Genomic DNA, 17,758 nt, shown 5'->3' with positions numbered 1-17,758 from the left:
CAATAAACAATTCTGTTATGATCTACTAAGTATAGGTTGCAAAATGTTCCTAATCATAAAAGTCTCTTCCATAAAGAGGGTTCACCAATTAAGAACTGTTCAGACCTCTAGGAATTGTTTACCGGGCTCTCATCTGGTTCGTTGGCGAAAAGTTCTAGCCTGATAGCGAGTTTGGAAACCAGATTTGTTGTTTAGGATCCAGAAGGGAGCAGGAAGAGATGGCGTTTGCAGACCAGCTGGGTGAGAGTTCCAGGACATGTCCTAGGAGTTTGGCGTGGGAGGGATATGATGGGAGTCAAAGTAGATTGGAGGGTTTTATTATTTTTGTTTTTTTCTAAAAATTTGCTTACTTTGAAACCTTTTATTTTGGAATAATTTGAAATTTACAGATACAGAGCAGATAGCACAGGTGGTTCTTGTGTGTCCTGCACCCAGTTTCTCCCTGTTAACAATGTGTACCCCGTGACGTGGGGCCGTGTCCACCAACATGCAGCCCTCCAAGCTCTGCTTGACCGAGCGTTAGCATATTTTACCAAATCAGTGATTCTGTGCCACTTCCTCCTAACTTTAATCTAGAGAAAAGTTGCTAGACGAGTACAACAAGTATACAGATGTATATCCTTCGCCTAGATTCACCAAGGGTTAACGTTGGGCACATTGCTGTGTGTGTGTGTGTGTTTCTGCGTTTGAAAGTAAGTTGCAGAGATCACCTTATTTCACTTCCAAATGCTTGAGCACTCTTGTCTTGAGAGCAAGGACATTCTTTTACATACCATCTGAAAAAGGGAACAATAATTCAATATCTTTGAAGATACTGGTCATATTTAAATTTCCCCTGAAGTTCTTTTATGACAACCCCTACCCCATCCCCAGGACCTTACTGCATCTGGCAGGTCTCCTTAGTCTTGGTTAAGGCCACTGCTAGTTTTTTTTTGTGCTTTGGACTTTCCAAGAGTCCCAGCCAGTAGACCTGCACCTCTGACCTCTTTGCTCCTGCCCTGATGCCTCCTAGCTGCCTCAGATCCCTGCCAGTTCTGGGCAGCCTTTTTTGATCTTCGAGGGCTTGGGTAGCTGCTTCAATCTGCATTTCCCTAGTGCTGTTCTTAGCCCTGGCATAGCAGTAGATCCCAAGGAGATCGCAAATGTCACTTCTTTGTCTTAAGGGCAGGGTTACATTCTCCTCCCTTGCAGCATATGTTTAGGTATACATATGTACCCAATGATTATTTTTTGAAGAAAGTAAGAATGAATATAATAAGATCACTGAAGATTGTGTAAAAGAGTTCACAGAGATTCATTAAAGTCTCTCTTGGAACTAAGAAATAAGGTTAAGATGTTTAAGCCTGCAGCCAATTGTACATTATTATACTTTGTATCTTTGGCAGATGGGTATTTTATATTATCAGAATAAATACTTCACAGTGTTAAGTATTTAGTAGTTACCAGGGAAGAATTAAAATTTGGATATTACATAGTAAAACCCACCATTTTTATTGCAAGATATATGCAGGCTTCTATGTCGTATTTACATTTATCTTTGGCAGTTGGTAAATCAAGTAAAAGTTGCTTTTAATGACATTTATGGTTTATATTTTATAGCAGAAGTTATCTGGAATTCACTTTAACACATATGAAGTTCTTATGTTTTCTTTCTAGAGATATAGTACCTGGAAGCAGTGGTTGTCAAAATGTGGTGCACAGAATCTTGAGACCTTCCCGGGGGCGGCGGGGGGGGAGGGGGTGGTCTCTGAGATCCAAACAGTTTTCATAATGATTGTAAGGGGTCATTTGCCTCTTTCATGTTGGTTGACATTTGCACTGTTGGTTCAGGGTCAATGGTAGTAAAACTATTGTTGCTTTAGCACAGTTGAGGCTGACGACCCAAGCTGCACATGTATCATTGTATTCTTCACTGCTATGCAATTTTATAAAAGCCTTTTTCACCTAAGAATGTCCTTGATGAAGCAGTAAAAATGACTTATTTTATTAATACTGAACCCTTGAGTACACCTCTTTTAATACTCTGTGTGGCAAAACAGGAAGTATATGGAAAGCACTTCTGCCACAATTCGGAGTTAAGAAGATTGCCTCAAGGATAAGCCCTTCTGCAGGTATTTGAGTTGCTAGCTGAACTAGCCACTTTTTCATGAACCATCACAAAAGAATAATTGGCAAACTACTGCTATTTCTTGCTAAATGAACAAAATTACCCTGTCACTTTAAGGAAAACAACTAATTCTGTTATTGCCAGTGATTAAATTTGAGCTTTCAGATGAAATTGGAATTTCAAAAAGTTTGTATCTGCCACTGTGAGCCTAACAGCTTCCTAATGCTTAAAGACTTTCCGATGAGATTAGTTCTCATACTAACGAATGTGATGCTTCTGGTAATCTATAGTAAACATTTGGAAGATCTGCATAACTCAGTGAATCAGTATTTTCAGATGACCAATGCATGATGTTACAAAATCACACCTGCGTAAAGGTCCATTTAAAGGGCAAGACAAAGCAATGGATTTTCAAGTAATGAAGTAATAAAGTACAGCATGGTTTCAAGTTCTACATTGCAACAAGCCTTTAGGGAAAAATAAAACACTTGTTGAGTCTTGGTATTGTATTAAACTATAATTATCCGAAAAGCTGATTGAAAAGCCTATTGAAATACTCTTCTTTTTCCCAGCAGCACCTCTGCGTGAGGCTGGGTTTTCTTCACATGTATCAACCAGAACAATCTATGCAACATATTAAAAGCCGATTCAGATACGAGAATCCAGTTGTTTTCAAGTCTGACATTAAAGAGATTTGTAAAATGCCAAACTATATTCCTCTTCTTGTTAAGATTTTGCTACTTTTGTTTTGGAAGCTATAGTTGTTTTTCATAAAAAAGATATTTTGTATGTTAATATGTGATATGTTTTTATAATTTTTAAATGAATAAAGAAATATTCAAACATTTTCTCTTCTAATTTTAAATGTGGTAACTGTTAATAGATACACCTATACAGGCACAAAGTTTTGGGGCCTCACAATTATAAGATGATAAAGGGGGTCCTGAAACCACTGAGTCTGAATTAGGACAGTCGGTGCTGTGGGATCAGCTTAAATCCAGCTTCTCTTTCCTGCATTTGTGGTTTATATCTGAGGAGGTTTATATATTTTGGAAAGCGTGAATAAAGGTGGAAAATTTAATCAATTATGTTAAGTGTAAGGAACAAGGACCTGTCATCTGGGCTAATTTGACCTTTTCCTAATTTTAAACTTAAGCGTTTTTAGGGAGCTCTCATAAAGAAGTAGTGTGGCCTAATTTCCTAAGGCAAAGTGGAAACTGTGGGAAGAAGTATTTGATGCTTCTTCCTAATTTCCTAGTTCATCTAGTACCTGACCAGTCATTTAGTCATATTTTCTCTTTCTCCCCCATTTCATCTTTTGCATATTTATTTCCCCTTCACCCCACACTGATTTTTGGGGAAAAATAATTAAGCTAAGTCTTTTTCACATATCTCAGTTTAATAAAAATTGGTTTCTTTGCTTACTTCATACTAGCTTTTAATTAATTATTTTATTTCTAATGTCCAAAAGGTTTTGACTAAATGGAATGATCTTTAGTTTTCTGGAGGTATCCCTGTTTATGGAAATGTAGCTTTTTAACGAGGTACTACTTAGCCACTTCCTTAAATAGGAATTGGAAATTACTTTTCCGATTTTATGGCATTGTTGACTTGACATTCTTCAGAGGATCTTGGGGCACTGGGATCCAGAAGCCTAGGCCTGCTGTAGGTGATAGTGGTCCTCCCCCATCCCTCCTGTCATGTTCCGAGTGTCTTTTCTGCTTTCTTGCACTTCAAGACTTGTATTTTGGATTGTCTTTCCTGTACTTGTCCATGGACACTCCTAACCCTCAGAGTAATACATTCAGTTTATATTTTTGTCACCTATAAAGCGAAGTTAGACCAGCAGTAGATGACTTCCAAGGCCCCTCCAGGATGTGTAAGGTGTATGACTGGGTTTTTACCCATGACTATGGCCTGCATCTCTTTAGGCTGGTTGCTCTGCATGTTATATGATGGTTGTAAATAATTTTAGTAGAGCAGAGTCAGGTCCCTGCCCTGGGAGCTTATACACCTAGCTGTGTTGTGGTGCCTCCTATGGATATCACCGGGTCCAAATCAGATTCAGCGTTGGGGCTGCATTCAAGGGTTGGTATAAGAAACAGCTCTTCGAAGACTACCCTAAAAACTGATGGGAAAACAAATCCCATATGTTGGTGACATTCCTAATGAGATGACCCATGTGATGTCATTCTTGCAGGACTGAGAAAATCCCAGTACCAATACAGGCTGCCTTTTTTCATATAATGAAAGCCGATAGTGTATAGTGTTTTCTTTTTTTAACCTTAACTGCTAAAGCTAAGTTGTATGTTCAGTTACAGGAGCCTTTTATTCCTGTTTTAATGGCATTGAGGTTTTATTGTATGGGTGTCCAGAATTTCAAATTTCTTTAAAAATTACCAAAAATTAAAAATAAATGTGCAGTTCTGTATTTCAGCTGATAAACAGCTGCTATGTCTGTTGCTGACAGCTGCCGAGCAGCTTGTTGTATTTTCACTGTTAACTGAAAGTGTCATTCACATGAAGTTCACAGTCATAAACTAAATAGGTTTGTGACTTAACCCTGGTGGTATAGTCCTTATTGAAATGAAAACAGAGAACTTCGAAGACATTAATCTATGGTTTTTAAGTAGAAACGCTGACCTTCGTAGTTCTGCATTGGTGTATAACTCTACAGGAGGATTCTTCTGCTGGATTTATCACATGTACGTTCATTGAGGGGCAGCGTGTACCAAGCCTGTGCTGAGCAGTGGGGAAGATGATGGAAATTCCTGCCCTAATGGAGATGATCTTATAGTGGGAGAAACAGATCTAAACAGAATGAACATTTAGTACATGCAGTGAGTTAGACGGTAGTGCTTTATGATAAAGCAGGAGAGGAGAGCAGGGAAGTAGCTGCTGGTGGTGGGCAGTAGATGGTGGAGGGGCAGGCAAGTGTCAGTGTAAGGGCCTTGAACTGGGTATGTGCCTGCTTTGATGCAGAGATCTCCTTGGTTGAGGCACTGAGAGGCACTGGCTAATGAGCAGCTGACTTCAGAGTGCTGGTTAAGCCATTTTGAGTAAGTATGAAGTCTTCAGTGGGCTTTGAACAGTCTGACACATGTTATGACATAATCTGGGTAGTTTTTAAACCAGATATTGAGAATAATTGTGAGGTAAAGGCAGAGCGGGGAGGCCCCGGTGGAGGCCAGTGCACAACTCCAGATATGTGCAGAATGTGTATCATGGGAGAATTTGCCTACAGGTGAGATGTGTGAGAGGGGAACCAAGCAGGGCTGAAGGTTTGGCCTGAGCAACTGGGTGTTGCCATAAAGTGAGATGGAAAGTCTGGGAGGAACAGGTTGATTGTGGGGTGGATATTGGGTTAAGTTCGACACATTACAGTTGGGACTAGACACCGGGGGTGCTGTCCATCAGTTTGTTTGCTCCGTGAATCATGTGCGAGGTCTGAGTCGAAGGGTGAATCTGTTTGCCATCAGCACGTAGATGGTAGTTTAGGATGATTGACAGGAGGCCCAGCACAGAGCCCTGGGCACTCCATGTCAGAGCGGTGATGAGAACCTACAGAGAACCTGTGCAGGGCAAGACTAGGAGAATGGACCCAGGAGAGAGGCTGGCTGTGGAGGAGGCGAGAGTGAACCCTGGGCAGGTCCTTCGGTGAGCAGGGCAGGCATGCGGGAAGACCTGGATTGGAGCAGTTCGGTGGGTGGAAAAGCCAGAATCTGGGCCAACTGTAGAATGTGAGGGGAAGAAATGGAGACAGCATATACAGGCAACTCTGGAGAGTTCTGCTCTGAAGGAGAGCAGAGGGATGGAGATGGAGGGAGGTTGGGGAAATAGCAGTGTGATGTATACTGGGAATGACCCTTTGGCAGATGTTGAGGGACTGAGAGAGAGCTGTTAAAGTGCAAAGCCCCTGCCGCGGAGGAGGGGAGGGCATGCCTGTGGACAGGACCGAGGCCAGGTGGTACCTATAGCAGCCACAGAAAGGGAGGCCAAGTTCAAGGGAACTGATGGGGAAGAGAAAGCAAGATCTCCAGCTCACCAAGGGAAGGAGGAGCTGGGATTTGGACGGGACGGGAGAAAGTATGACATAGTGATTCAGGAGAATGGAAACGTTCACAGAGCAGGGAAGGGCTGTGCAGTGGCTGCAGCCTTGGGCACATCTGCACAAGTGGTCATGGCTGTGTGGATGCACATGTTGTAGGCTGTACACTTATGTTTTAGAAAAACAATTTCACAAGTGATAAGTAATACCGGCTTATAGAAAACTTAATCTAGAAAGATCGAGGATGAAGGTCAGTTTGTGTTGTCTGTATTCCTTCCTTCACGGGTAAGCTCAAGTTTAGTATGTGTCATTCCAGATCATCTGTTGTGCATTTACACACACACAGATACGTGACTACATATACATGCAACTTTTAGAAAACCGGGATCATATACATACTGCAATTTTCCTTCTTTTTTTCTGATAGTATTATATTCTGGAGATCTTCCATTGTGGTTCATGTAATTAAACCAGTCTCAGTCACATTGATGTCTGCAGCGTTTTACAGTAGGAAATAAAACATTTACCATTCCCCTAAGAAGGAGCACTTAGGTTATTGATTTGGTTGGTGGGCTCTTTTTTCACGTGCACCCTAGGAGATGCTCTCTTCACAAGCTTACTATAAGGGTTCTAACTAGTCATTGCCATTAGAGACATTATTGAACATTGATCTCAGTCCAGTTGCTTTATTATATTAACACTGGATTATCTCCAGGACTTCTGAGAAATGACAAATTTAATTTGCCAAAATGGCAACCGCATGTATCACTCTGTTCCAGTTTTCTTGGGCTTGTTGCCCTAGTTTTTTCTATTCAAACCTTCACTGTTAACAGAATTTTAAATGATTCTTTATCCTGGCAACAGAATCATTTTTAGTAAACAACTTGGATAATGTATGGTGTCCTCATGTGGAAGAGGTTAGGGATTTTATGGTGAGTTTGGAGTATTTTCTTAAGCCACTCGCAGAACTTTAGAAATCAGGAAAAAGCTTTAATCGACTCCTTGGAAACTTTCCACTAGCTCTTTATGAGACACGTGTTTAACCTGGAAGCTGCGGGCCATCATGAATGGGCTTCAGGGTATATCACTTAGGTTAAGCTTGGCTGCATGTGACAAATTCCAGAATATGTTGTTTTAAAGCAAGTGGTTGGTTATTTCCCTTTCTTATGAGGAAGTCTGGGGCAGGCAGGCCAGGGACGTGTGGCAGCTCCGTAGATGTGAGGGCCCCAGGCTACTTCCTTGTCATTCTTTGCTCCGCTCTTCTAGCTCCTGTCCCATTCTCATCCTTGGAGTCCAGCAGCAGGAGGACAAGGAGGACAAGAAGGAAGGCCACGGCCGCGTGCCAGCTCTCCTTTTACGAGGTGTCCTCGGCTGCTGTGCACCACATCTGAGTTCATGTCCCGTTGGCTGGCACTCGGTCACGTTGCCACGACATATTGCAGGAGAAGCAGGGGTCTTCCTCTGGTGGCTGCATTCCCCTATAAATTAGGGCTCTTACACTGGTGTTGCTGAAGCCTGTGAAAATTGGCAGAATTTTGTCTGTCCTGTCTGTGTTCTTTTCCTGGGAAAACGCCTATCATTTTTTAAATTAGATTCTGAAGGCAGTCTGTGACTCTAAAATGTTTTAAATCTATCAAGTCAAAAAGATCAGTTGGGTGATATTATATAACTGAGAACTACCACCTTCATTAAGAAATTGAGTGTGTCCCTTTAATAATCTGCTTTGGTTCTTAATTTGGAAAAAAGAAGACTGTTTATGGCATGAATAGCTTGGATCTTCAAACTGATCACCAGTTAATCTGTACTTAGAGGTCTTCAGAGGATACAGATTTAGCACGACACCTTATTTCCTTATCCTGACAGGTTCTCCTGAATCAGTTCATGTGGGTTCTGCTTGCCTCTGAATCCTGGAGCAGTTGCTGAGGATGAAGGTTGAAGAAACTCCCAGTATTCAGCACAGGCACCAAGTTCAGAGAATATTACTGGATATAACTGAGGTTGGAATTGAGAATTTCCTGCACAGTTTACACCTAAATATTTAGTTGTCTGACCATTTTTAAAAAGTGTTTATTTTTGAAAAGGTGATAAATAAACATGCTAAAAATGCAAATATTATAAAAGAGCGAAAGGTGAAAAATAATTTCCTTTTCACCTCTTATGTCCCAGGGATATTCTGTGCATATCTAGCATATTTCTTTTTTTAAAACACGTTGCATAAATTCTGCCCCATTTATATTCATGTAATACTGTATCTTGGGAGTCATCCTTAGAGAGATCTGCCTCTTTCTTTTACAGTTGTTTGGAATTCCATTGTTTGGCTGTGCCACACTTTTTTTTTTTTTAAATGACTTCTTGATGTACATTGAGATTGTATCTATTCTTTTGCTGCTAAAAGCAATGCCTTAGAGTTTTTTTGTTTTGTTTTGTTTTGTTTGTTTGTTTTTTTGGTATGTAGATCTTTGCACAAATATATGAATCTGTGTGCTAGGAATTCTGAATGGGGAATGGCAAGGTCAGGGCTATGGCCAGTAGCATTTTGATAGCTATGTTGCCTGTTGCTCTTTAGGGTTGTACTTCCACCAGAAGCACAGTAGAGTGCCTCTTTTGCCTGTTTCTCAATACTCTTCCAGTATAGTGTACTATACTGTGTGATTGTTGCTTTGGTTTTCTTCTTCAGAGTCTCCTGTCATACACATGTTGGATCTTCTTTGCCTGTCACTATGCTACTTTTCCTTGAACTCTTCATCTCTTTTTAATCTTAAAATTTTTCTTTTTTTTTCTCATTATGTTTTTCTTAAGGCATAATTGTGTTTATTTGTGCTTGGATTTCTTCTAGTTTAGTCTTCATTTCCAAAATAATTTTTTTTTATAGCTAATCTTTTCTGAGTTTTATAACTTCATTTTTGAGCATTTTAGTGATAGTTTATGGTTAATATACCATTTCCTTCATGTATTTTAGCTTGTTTTGAAATATTAAGATAGCATTTTTGTCTCTCGGGGATATGTCTTTCTAGCATGCTTTCACTGTTTGTAGTGATGTTATTTTGCTCCTTATTCTCTTTTAAAGTATATTACCTTTGCATGGATTTGATCTCAATATTTTCTGTTCATTTTTATGTGGAATTAATTTTTCTGACTATTTGGAAGGGAAGCTTGATTTTTAAATAGTTTTTCTAATTTCAGTGTTCTAGAGCTCTATTTTGTGTTTTTTTAGGAAGTTTAAAAAATGTAGTAGCTCATTTTCTGAACTCTCCTGTTTTTCCCTCCCATCTTTAATCAGACTTTCATTTTCCCCCCATCACTTTTGCCCTGTTCTGTGCATTTTGTATTCTGTTCCATCATTTCAGTGAGTTTGGCCTAAAGATTGCTTTAGATGATTAGTTTTGTGAGTTCATGGGGCCCAGAAAGTTCTAGGCCTTCCTGACTTTTCTGCAGATCTTCTGCATTTATCTGTTGTGGGATTGTGCTCACTTCGTGCTTTCAGCTGCTGCTCTCAAGTTGACGCATTGCTAGTTCTCTGCTCCCTGCTTCATATGTGCTTCTACCACAATGGTCTTGTAAGCTGTCAGTGGTGTGTCCCTATTTGCTTGTATTTTGGGGTTCGTTAGGAACACCTTATCACAGTTCTGTTACAGATGTTGACCTGGATTTTGGTTTTGTTATCCTACTTGCTCCATGTGTTTTTATGGGTGTCTTTGGGAAAGAGAATAAAAATGTTTTTGCCATCTTTCCATGGTTGGACTGTTAAAGGGTTTAAGCCTAGTTCCTCTGAGGTCCTTTGTTTCCCCTCTCGATTGTTATCAGTCTCTTCTTTGTTAAGGACAGTTGATGTTTTCTCACCTCATTCAGTCTTGTGTGAAGTGTTTAAACTGGGAACGAAAACATCTTTGCCATTTAATGATCATACATTTGATCATGTGTTTATATGAAAATGTTACATTTACTCCATAAATGTAAGATTTAAGAGAGGAGCTCAGTTCCTCCTTCTATAATTGTCCCTAAGAAATTCTGGAGCTGCTACCTTTTAAGCTGTAGAATTTAAATCTGGATAAAGGAGAAGAGGAACCACATTGTTAACAGGATTTAAGAACACCTGTGAAACCTGCAAGTTTAATGCCTGTTGAAACTTACCATTAGAAGAAGCTGTCAGGAGTCTCCTACTTGAAACTAGATGACCTGAAATTTTTAGTTCATCTTCTCCCTGTCCCACTGGAGTTGGGACTAAGGACAGTAAGCACTTACTGATGAAAGGAACTATGCTGTAGCATTGAGTGCGTGCTTTCTGCCCTCAGGGAGAATGTAGTCTAGTTGGGGAAAGATAAATATTTTATACATTTATTTTATAAATATTTATAAATAAATAATATAAAATATGATATAATATTATGGCGACATTGATTCTTGAATTCTCCAGGACATCCTGTTTGCAGGTACTATATTTAGATCCCTGCATTGATAGATCCTATTTGGAATGATATTTTTGTTTTGGAAAATAAGATTTCTCTAGGCTTAATCAAAGTGTTTCAGGAGCAGGAAGAAAGTAACTGACTCTGCTGTAGACACAGTGCTATGCTCAGGAAATGACAGCTCACACCAGAGGTGGCCCAGCTCTGGAAGATGTAGTGTTTGGGCGGGATGGGGTTGCTCCTGGGCACAGCAGTGGGGCGGTACCGTGGCTCAAGTCTGTGCTGGAAGCCAAGGGGAAGTGAAACAGAGCAGCTTGGAGGGCGGGTCTGAATAGTAGAAATGGAGTGTGGATAGCCTCGGCAGAAGGGTTGGTTTGGGTAAAATCTGAGAGATGAGAGGTGTGTTACTGGCAGAGACAACAGTATGATGGTTTTCTGGGGTATAGTGTTTGTAACAGGAGCTGAGATCCTGCACGGAACAAGTGAAGCATAGGATGTGCTCTGTGGGAGGTAGGGGACTGCTGGAGACTTTGGATTGGAGATGACGTATTCAGGCTGCTTTAGGAAGGTGAATTTAGAGGTGGTGTGAGGAATAGCTTGATAAAGTGAGAGGCTGTCAGGGGCTAGTCTAGTGGTTAAGGACAGAAGCAATGAGCGGTTTTGGGGCTGTGGTTCAATTCTCAAAGAACACTAACCTTTTGGTAGTTTGGGGCAAGAAGAACCCTATATTAAAAAAAAATCCACAGACATCTGACATCCTCTTGAATATACATGGTTAGCAGTTTTCATTTTGCAGGTCACCATTGTTAATCTCCCCTCTTCTCTGCCAATGTGTTTGTTTTGTAGGTGACAGAATCCTAGTGCTGCGTGAGTTTGATTCTTGCTTGTTGACTGGCCCCTCTCCTCTCATTCTGGATGATGTCAGAACAGGATTTGGCGGACGTGGTGCAGATCGCAGTGGAAGACTTGAGTCCCCATCACCCAGGTACAGAGCTGTGGGAGAGTAGGTGGACTTTATTCTTTCTATTCTTTAAAAATCCAAAAATGCTTCCAGAAGTTTTCTTTTATTGTTTAAAGAAAGCAAGGGAAAAAAGTGATGCCCTTTATGAAAAATGGCAAATCATGGAGACTGTGAACAGTGTCAGCCCTTAACACCCGTTCCCAGATGGGTAGCTCTCCAGCACCTAGCTGCTCCCCGCTCTCTGAGGTGCACAGGCACTTACAGTCTCTGCTTCCCTCTACTTACCCTCAGCTGAGGGAATCCTGCAACAACTTTCTTCTTTAAAATTCTCCCTTTTAAAGTTCACTGTTGTGATGTGTTACCAAGTTGGTATGTACAGATCGACTGCATTTTTTTTGACCACTGCATGGTATTCCATTTCAAGGTGCCCCTCATTTATTGGACTCTTACCTTGTGGACGGCATTTACATTGCTTGCACTTTTTTTCTCTCATACACACCCCTGCAATAAAGATCCTTGCACATATATCTTGGCAAATATTTTGTGGGGTAGGATTCCAGAAGTAGAATGGCTTCATATATTTAAAATTTTGATAAGATACTGACAGGTTTCCCAGAAACATTTTATTAAGTTATTCTTCCATCAGCTGTTGTGACAACTTCCTACACTTTACTAAGGCTGGTAATTTTTCTTAATGACATTAAAGGCACACCTTAACTAACACCTTGAAACCTTAGCTAAATATTTGTTTTAAGAAGACTATTCATAAAGTATACCCTAAATTACAGGAACTTTATCTATAAAAAAAGACTTTGTCTACACTTTTATTCTATGAAGATTTCTTAGTAAGTTTCCTCCTTTTTTTTTTTGCCATAAAGTTGTATGTGTTTGACGGTCCTATTTTCAATTGCATCGAAAAAATAAATAAATAAATAAAAATAAAAAACCTGGGAATAAATTTAACCAAAGAGGAAGAAGACCTGTATTTAGAAAATTATAAGACAATGAAGAAAGAAATTGGAGGAAATAAAAAAAAAAAATGTTAGGCTATACTGTGCTCACAGATAGTAAGAATTAACATCGTTAAAATGTCCATACTACCCAAAGCAATCTATAGATTCAATACAATCCCTATCAAAATACCAATGGCATTATTCACAGAACTAGAACAAATAATTCTAAAATTTATAAGGAACCACAAAAGACCCCAAATAGTCATAGCAATCTTAAGAAAGAGCAAATTTGGAGGTATCACGATACCTGATATCAAACTATAGGGCAAGGCTATAGAAATCAAAAGAGCATGGTCCTAGTATAAAAATGGACACATAGATTAATGGAACAAAATAGAGGGCCCAGAAGTAAACTCATGCCTATATAGTCAGTTAATCCATGACAGAGGAGGCAGGAATATACAATGGAGTAAAGGCAGTCTCTTCAGTAAATGATGTTGGGAACACTGGACAGATACATGCAAAAAGTGAAGTTGTATCACTTTCTTATACCATACACAAGAATAAGCTCAAAATGGATTAAAGACTTAAATGTAAGACCTGAAACCATATAACTCCTAGAAGAAAATATAGACAGTACACTATCTGGCATTGCTCTTAGTAATATTTTTTTCTCATATCTCCTTGAGCAAGGGAAACAAAAGAAGAAAAAAATAAATGGAACTATATCAAACTAAAAAGTTTTTGCATAGCAAGGGAAACTATCAGGAAAACAAAAAGAACTTAATGGGAGAAGCTGTTTGCCAATGTACATATTTTGAATTGTATCCCAATTCAGTAGGGGATAATATTCAAAATATGTGAAGAATTCATGCAACTTAACACCAAAAAAAACCCAGATAATTCTATTAAAAAATGGACATAGGACCTGAATAGACATTTCTCCAGAGAGGACATACAAATGGCTACTAGACATGGAAAAGATACTCAGCGTCACTAATCATCAGAGAAATGCAGATTAAAACTACAATGAGACATCACCTCATACCTGTCAGAATGGCTATCATCAATAAATCAACAAACAAGTATTAGCGAGGATGTGGAGAAAAGGGAACCCTTGTGCACCGTTGGTGGGATTGCAAATTGATGTGGCCACTCTGTAAAACAGTATGGAAGTCCCTCAAAAAAAAAAAAAAGAACTACCTATGACCCAGTGTTTCCACTTCTGAGTATTTATCCAAAGAAATCCAGAGCACTAATTCAAAAAGATAAATGCATCCCTATGTTCACTGCAACATTGTTTACAATAGCCAGGATATGGAAGCAACCCAAGTGCCCATCAATAGATGATTGGATAAAGAAATAGTATATATATATAATGGAATATTATTTGGCCATAATAAGAATGAAATCTTACCATTTGCAACAACATGGATGGTATAATGCTAAATGAAATAAGTCAGAGAAAGAAAATACCATCATTTCACTTACATGTGGAATCTAAAGAAAAACAAACGAACAGAAACGGAAGCATAGATTCAGAGAACAAACTGATGATTGCCAAATGGGAGCGGGGTTGGGGGCTGGGTGATAAAGGTGGAAGGATTAAGAAGTAGAAATTGGTAGTTACAAAATAGTCATGGAGATGTAAAGTACAGCATAGGGAATATAGTCAATAATATTATAATAACTGTGTATATTGTCAGGTGGGTACTAGACTTACTTATCAGGGGGATCACTTTGTAAGTCATGTAAATGTCTAACCACTATGCTGTACACCTGAAACTAATAAAATATTGGATGTCAGTTATAATTGAAAAATATAAAATATTTAAACTATAAAAAAAGTTTTATGTGTTTTATATTTCTGTTATGTTTGAAGTCATAAGTGTACACGATTAAGTCACTGAGTGTTTTGGTTGCTTGGTTTTTCTGGAATAGTAAATTGAAATGCTGAATTATTTTCTCCCACAGGAAAGAGAATTTTCAGAAATCTCATAAGAAAGTATGATGTCTATCTTGTATGATCTATTTGATATGTTAATTGAAAAAACTTCATTTGTAAATTAGTTATGATATGGAAAGGGAGAGTAATATAAATAATTTTGGAATTAAGCGAGCAGTCATAAAGAAATGTAGGAACACTATTTTCTTTAGTCAATTTCCCCTTTGTTTTGCTTCTGATTTGTTTATAAGAAGCACTATCACCTGTTAAGTGGCAAGATCAAGAGCCTTATCAGATCATTGAACAAAGTTAGATCACTTGAAAATAGCTGTTCAACCACAATTTTCTCTGTGAAAACTAAACAGTTTGTTTAGAGCTAGAACGTGTAGCCTTGACTCTCATTAACACCACACCTTAGATACCATTGAACTTAGAAAAAGAAACACTATCACTGTACATAGCAATCTGAAAAATATCTGTGTTCAGATGGTGGTAGGTGAATGATGATTTCTTTAGAAAGCACATACTGCAATGTTCTAAAAGAAAAATGTCCCAGTTACATAATATTTAAGCATTTTTAGAACTATTAAAATTCTGACAGCTAACTTCTCAAATAAATTCTCTCTCTATATATTACAATCCAAAGAAGACTTAGAGAAATCATTTCTAATCTTGGTTTTGTTCCATCTCTATTCCATAAATAACTGGGAACTATAGTTTATTGACTGTTTCATGAAAACCTACTGTGTGCAGGGCTCTCTGAGGCCTTTTTAGACAGAAAGCCTGCAATCTCTGACCCAAATGAACTTGCACAATAAATACCGTAACGAACTTGACCCAGCAAATACCATAGTGTGTGATACACCTTTGCATCCAGAGTGGGTTTAAGATTGAGATTATTTTTTCCTCATTTCTAAGATACGACCTTTGTGAAATTTAAAAATATAGTCAAGCCAGTAGAAGGAGCAAAATTTTCCCATAATCCTAGAAATAGAAGTGCTTTTAAAATTGTTGGCATGTACTTCCAGTTTTTTCTGATTTCTATGTAAAACAGAAATGTTTAGGTTCTGGTTTTTCATGTACTCATCAAATGGCTGCTCTTTCTTTTCCTTTCTGCATGTATGTAAGATTGTAACTTTCATCAGGCCAATCATTCTAGTTGATTGTGATACATTTAAAATAAACATTAAGTTCTTTAGTCTAATTCTAAATGTAATGCACACAAAATTGTGAAAAGCAATGCAGCAAAGGACAAAGACAAAAAGAAACTTGTAGTTCCACAACACACAAGAAGTTATTGCTGAACCTTGGTACACGTCTTGCTCTGCTGCTTCACTGTTCTTTGCTTCCAGCCTTGAGGAGCTTCACACTGCCAAGGGGTATGGCTTCTTTTCTATAGTTATAGGAACCAGCTGTGTGGCCTCAGACAAGTCACTGGACTTGTTTTTAATTCAGCAAATTAAAAGGATTAGAATAATGATTGCCAGGGTCTCTCTCTGTCCTCCCAGTCCTGGTATAATTACTAGTTTCTTATGGGAGTAAATAGGCTGTGACCGAGGTTCTGAGAACCTGTGTTTTGCTAACCACAAATACTTGTAGGTGTGGATTTTTCCTCTTTTGATTTAATTAAATGAGCATTCATTCCCACCTGTTTCTTTGAAGATGGTTGAGGCAGTCCCTGTTGCATGGGGTCCACAGCGTATGACAAAGCCCTTAGGTCAGCAGTAGGTCTCTTGAATTGTTGGCCCTTGGTGGATTTCTGCAGGGAAGCTTGAGATAATCACCTCCTGGGGATCAGTTTCCTGCTCTCGCCTAGGACCCATGAAAGGCTCATGTTAGAGCCATTGGACTCTGCATTGTCTTTATACTTGAGAGTTTTGAGATGAATCATTTACAGGTTTAAAGGCATTGCCATTCTTTTAAAAAATTGAGATCTTATTTGGAACCTCAACACATACAGCCTGTTGAAGGGGAGGTGCTTTGTCTGAGATGGGGCCAGGACTGCAGAGACCTGTGCACTTGGCTTCCCCCACCCCGCCTTAGCAGATGAGGAATAGAATGCCAGCAAGATGAGCTTCGTCCTTGTGTGTGAGAGCTTGGGGTTGGTCTGCTTTGGAGTGGGCACTGTGCCACTGCCGGTGTCACAGCATGAGCAGGTGTCAGTTCCAGCATCATCATGAGCCTGGATGGAAGTGAATAGACTTCCCTGAGTGGATGTGGTTGGGTGGTTGGGTGGTTGAGTGGTTGGGTGGTTGGAGGGTTGGAGGGGAAAAGCTGGGACATGGTCAGACAACACTGTCCAAGCAAGGTAGGCATCGTCTGTCCACGGCAAGTTTATTCTGCTCGACTGTAGCATGGGGTGCATTTGAAAGGAGAATGGATGATATGCCAAAGTGTTGTGTGCACCATAGTTTATTCTCCATGGATGGGCACTCTCCTACAAGTGCCATGGTAAGCACGCTTCTGTGTGTGCATGTATATATATATATATACACACACACAAACATTATTGTAATATACATGTTCTATATGTATATTTATAAATATATGTTGTCACATATGGGTACTCATTTCTGTGGAATAGATTCACAGGCTGATATTACTGTTAAATAGTGAGTTAAAGCCATTAACCGCGAGGACCGTCCACCTTACATTGCTAAGTAAAGACGAAAGGTACGGACAGATCCATTCATATGATGGCCCTGGCCCTTCCATATGTATGTAATGTGTTTGTGTGAGCTTGTAGAAAGAGGTGAAGAGAAATAGACCAGGCAGTTAATACTGGTGATTTCAGGCAAGGACTTGACAAGGAAGAAATATTGTAGCAAAATGTTAAAAGCACTCATGGTATCATAGTCAATAAAAAAAAAGTTGAATGTAAATTGTCTATAATTGCTAATATGTAAATGTTTAATGATTAACTAGGTCTAGAGCAAGGGATCACGGATGGAGAAACTCGGTTTGCAAAGATGATGCAATTGTGGACAGTTTCAGATTTTGTGGCTATCTTTAATGTTGGTTTTATAGTTGATTTTAGACAAAAAGAAAGTGGTTGGGACCATATTGGGACAGGCTTGAATGTGGGCTGAGTTGCTTATCTGTGGGGAAGCCATGAAGATCAAGTGAAAATTATTTGATGGGGAGGCATAGATTTCAGTGGCACTGTAGAATATCTTTCTGTGTGACTTAACATGTTAAGTTTGGGACTATTTTGATGACCAACACCTAAGAAAATTAAGTAACCAGAGAGTGGTTATGAATTTGATATGAGGGAGCCATCAGACAAGAATTTAAAGTTGGGAATAAATCATTATTATTAATTGGGTTTTATTATATTC

General features: G+C 39.1%; 1 protein-coding gene across 16 annotated transcripts in view; it reads left to right on the top strand.

The window, feature by feature from the left end:
* The window catches only part of BANP (BTG3 associated nuclear protein), a 116,236-nt gene that overhangs the window by 14,687 nt on the left and 83,791 nt on the right, over positions 1-17,758 (top strand). For 7 of the 16 annotated variants that reach the window (XR_005658586.1, XM_039888698.1, XM_039888696.1 and 4 more), the window contains exon 2: positions 11,408-11,564. The exons of 2 other annotated variants lie outside the window; for them this stretch is intronic. Coding sequence is in view for 12 of the 14 variants with exons in the window: in XM_039888698.1 (XP_039744632.1) it covers positions 11,477-11,564 (88 nt within the window). In the remaining 2 variants the exon portion in view is untranslated. Of the gene's footprint in view, positions 1-8,018; positions 8,153-11,407; positions 11,565-17,758 lie in introns of those variants that run through there. 7 more of the 16 variants (XM_039888699.1, XM_039888697.1, XM_039888695.1 and 4 more) reach the window with 4 other exon arrangements.

This window comes from Pteropus medius, unplaced genomic scaffold (assembly GCF_902729225.1).
Source record: "Pteropus medius unplaced genomic scaffold, Ma_sr-lr_union100, whole genome shotgun sequence".
Lineage (NCBI taxonomy): Eukaryota > Metazoa > Chordata > Mammalia > Chiroptera > Pteropodidae > Pteropus > Pteropus medius.
The sequence above is the reverse complement of the archived record's forward strand: the minus strand, read 5'-3'. Positions and strand labels throughout refer to the sequence as shown.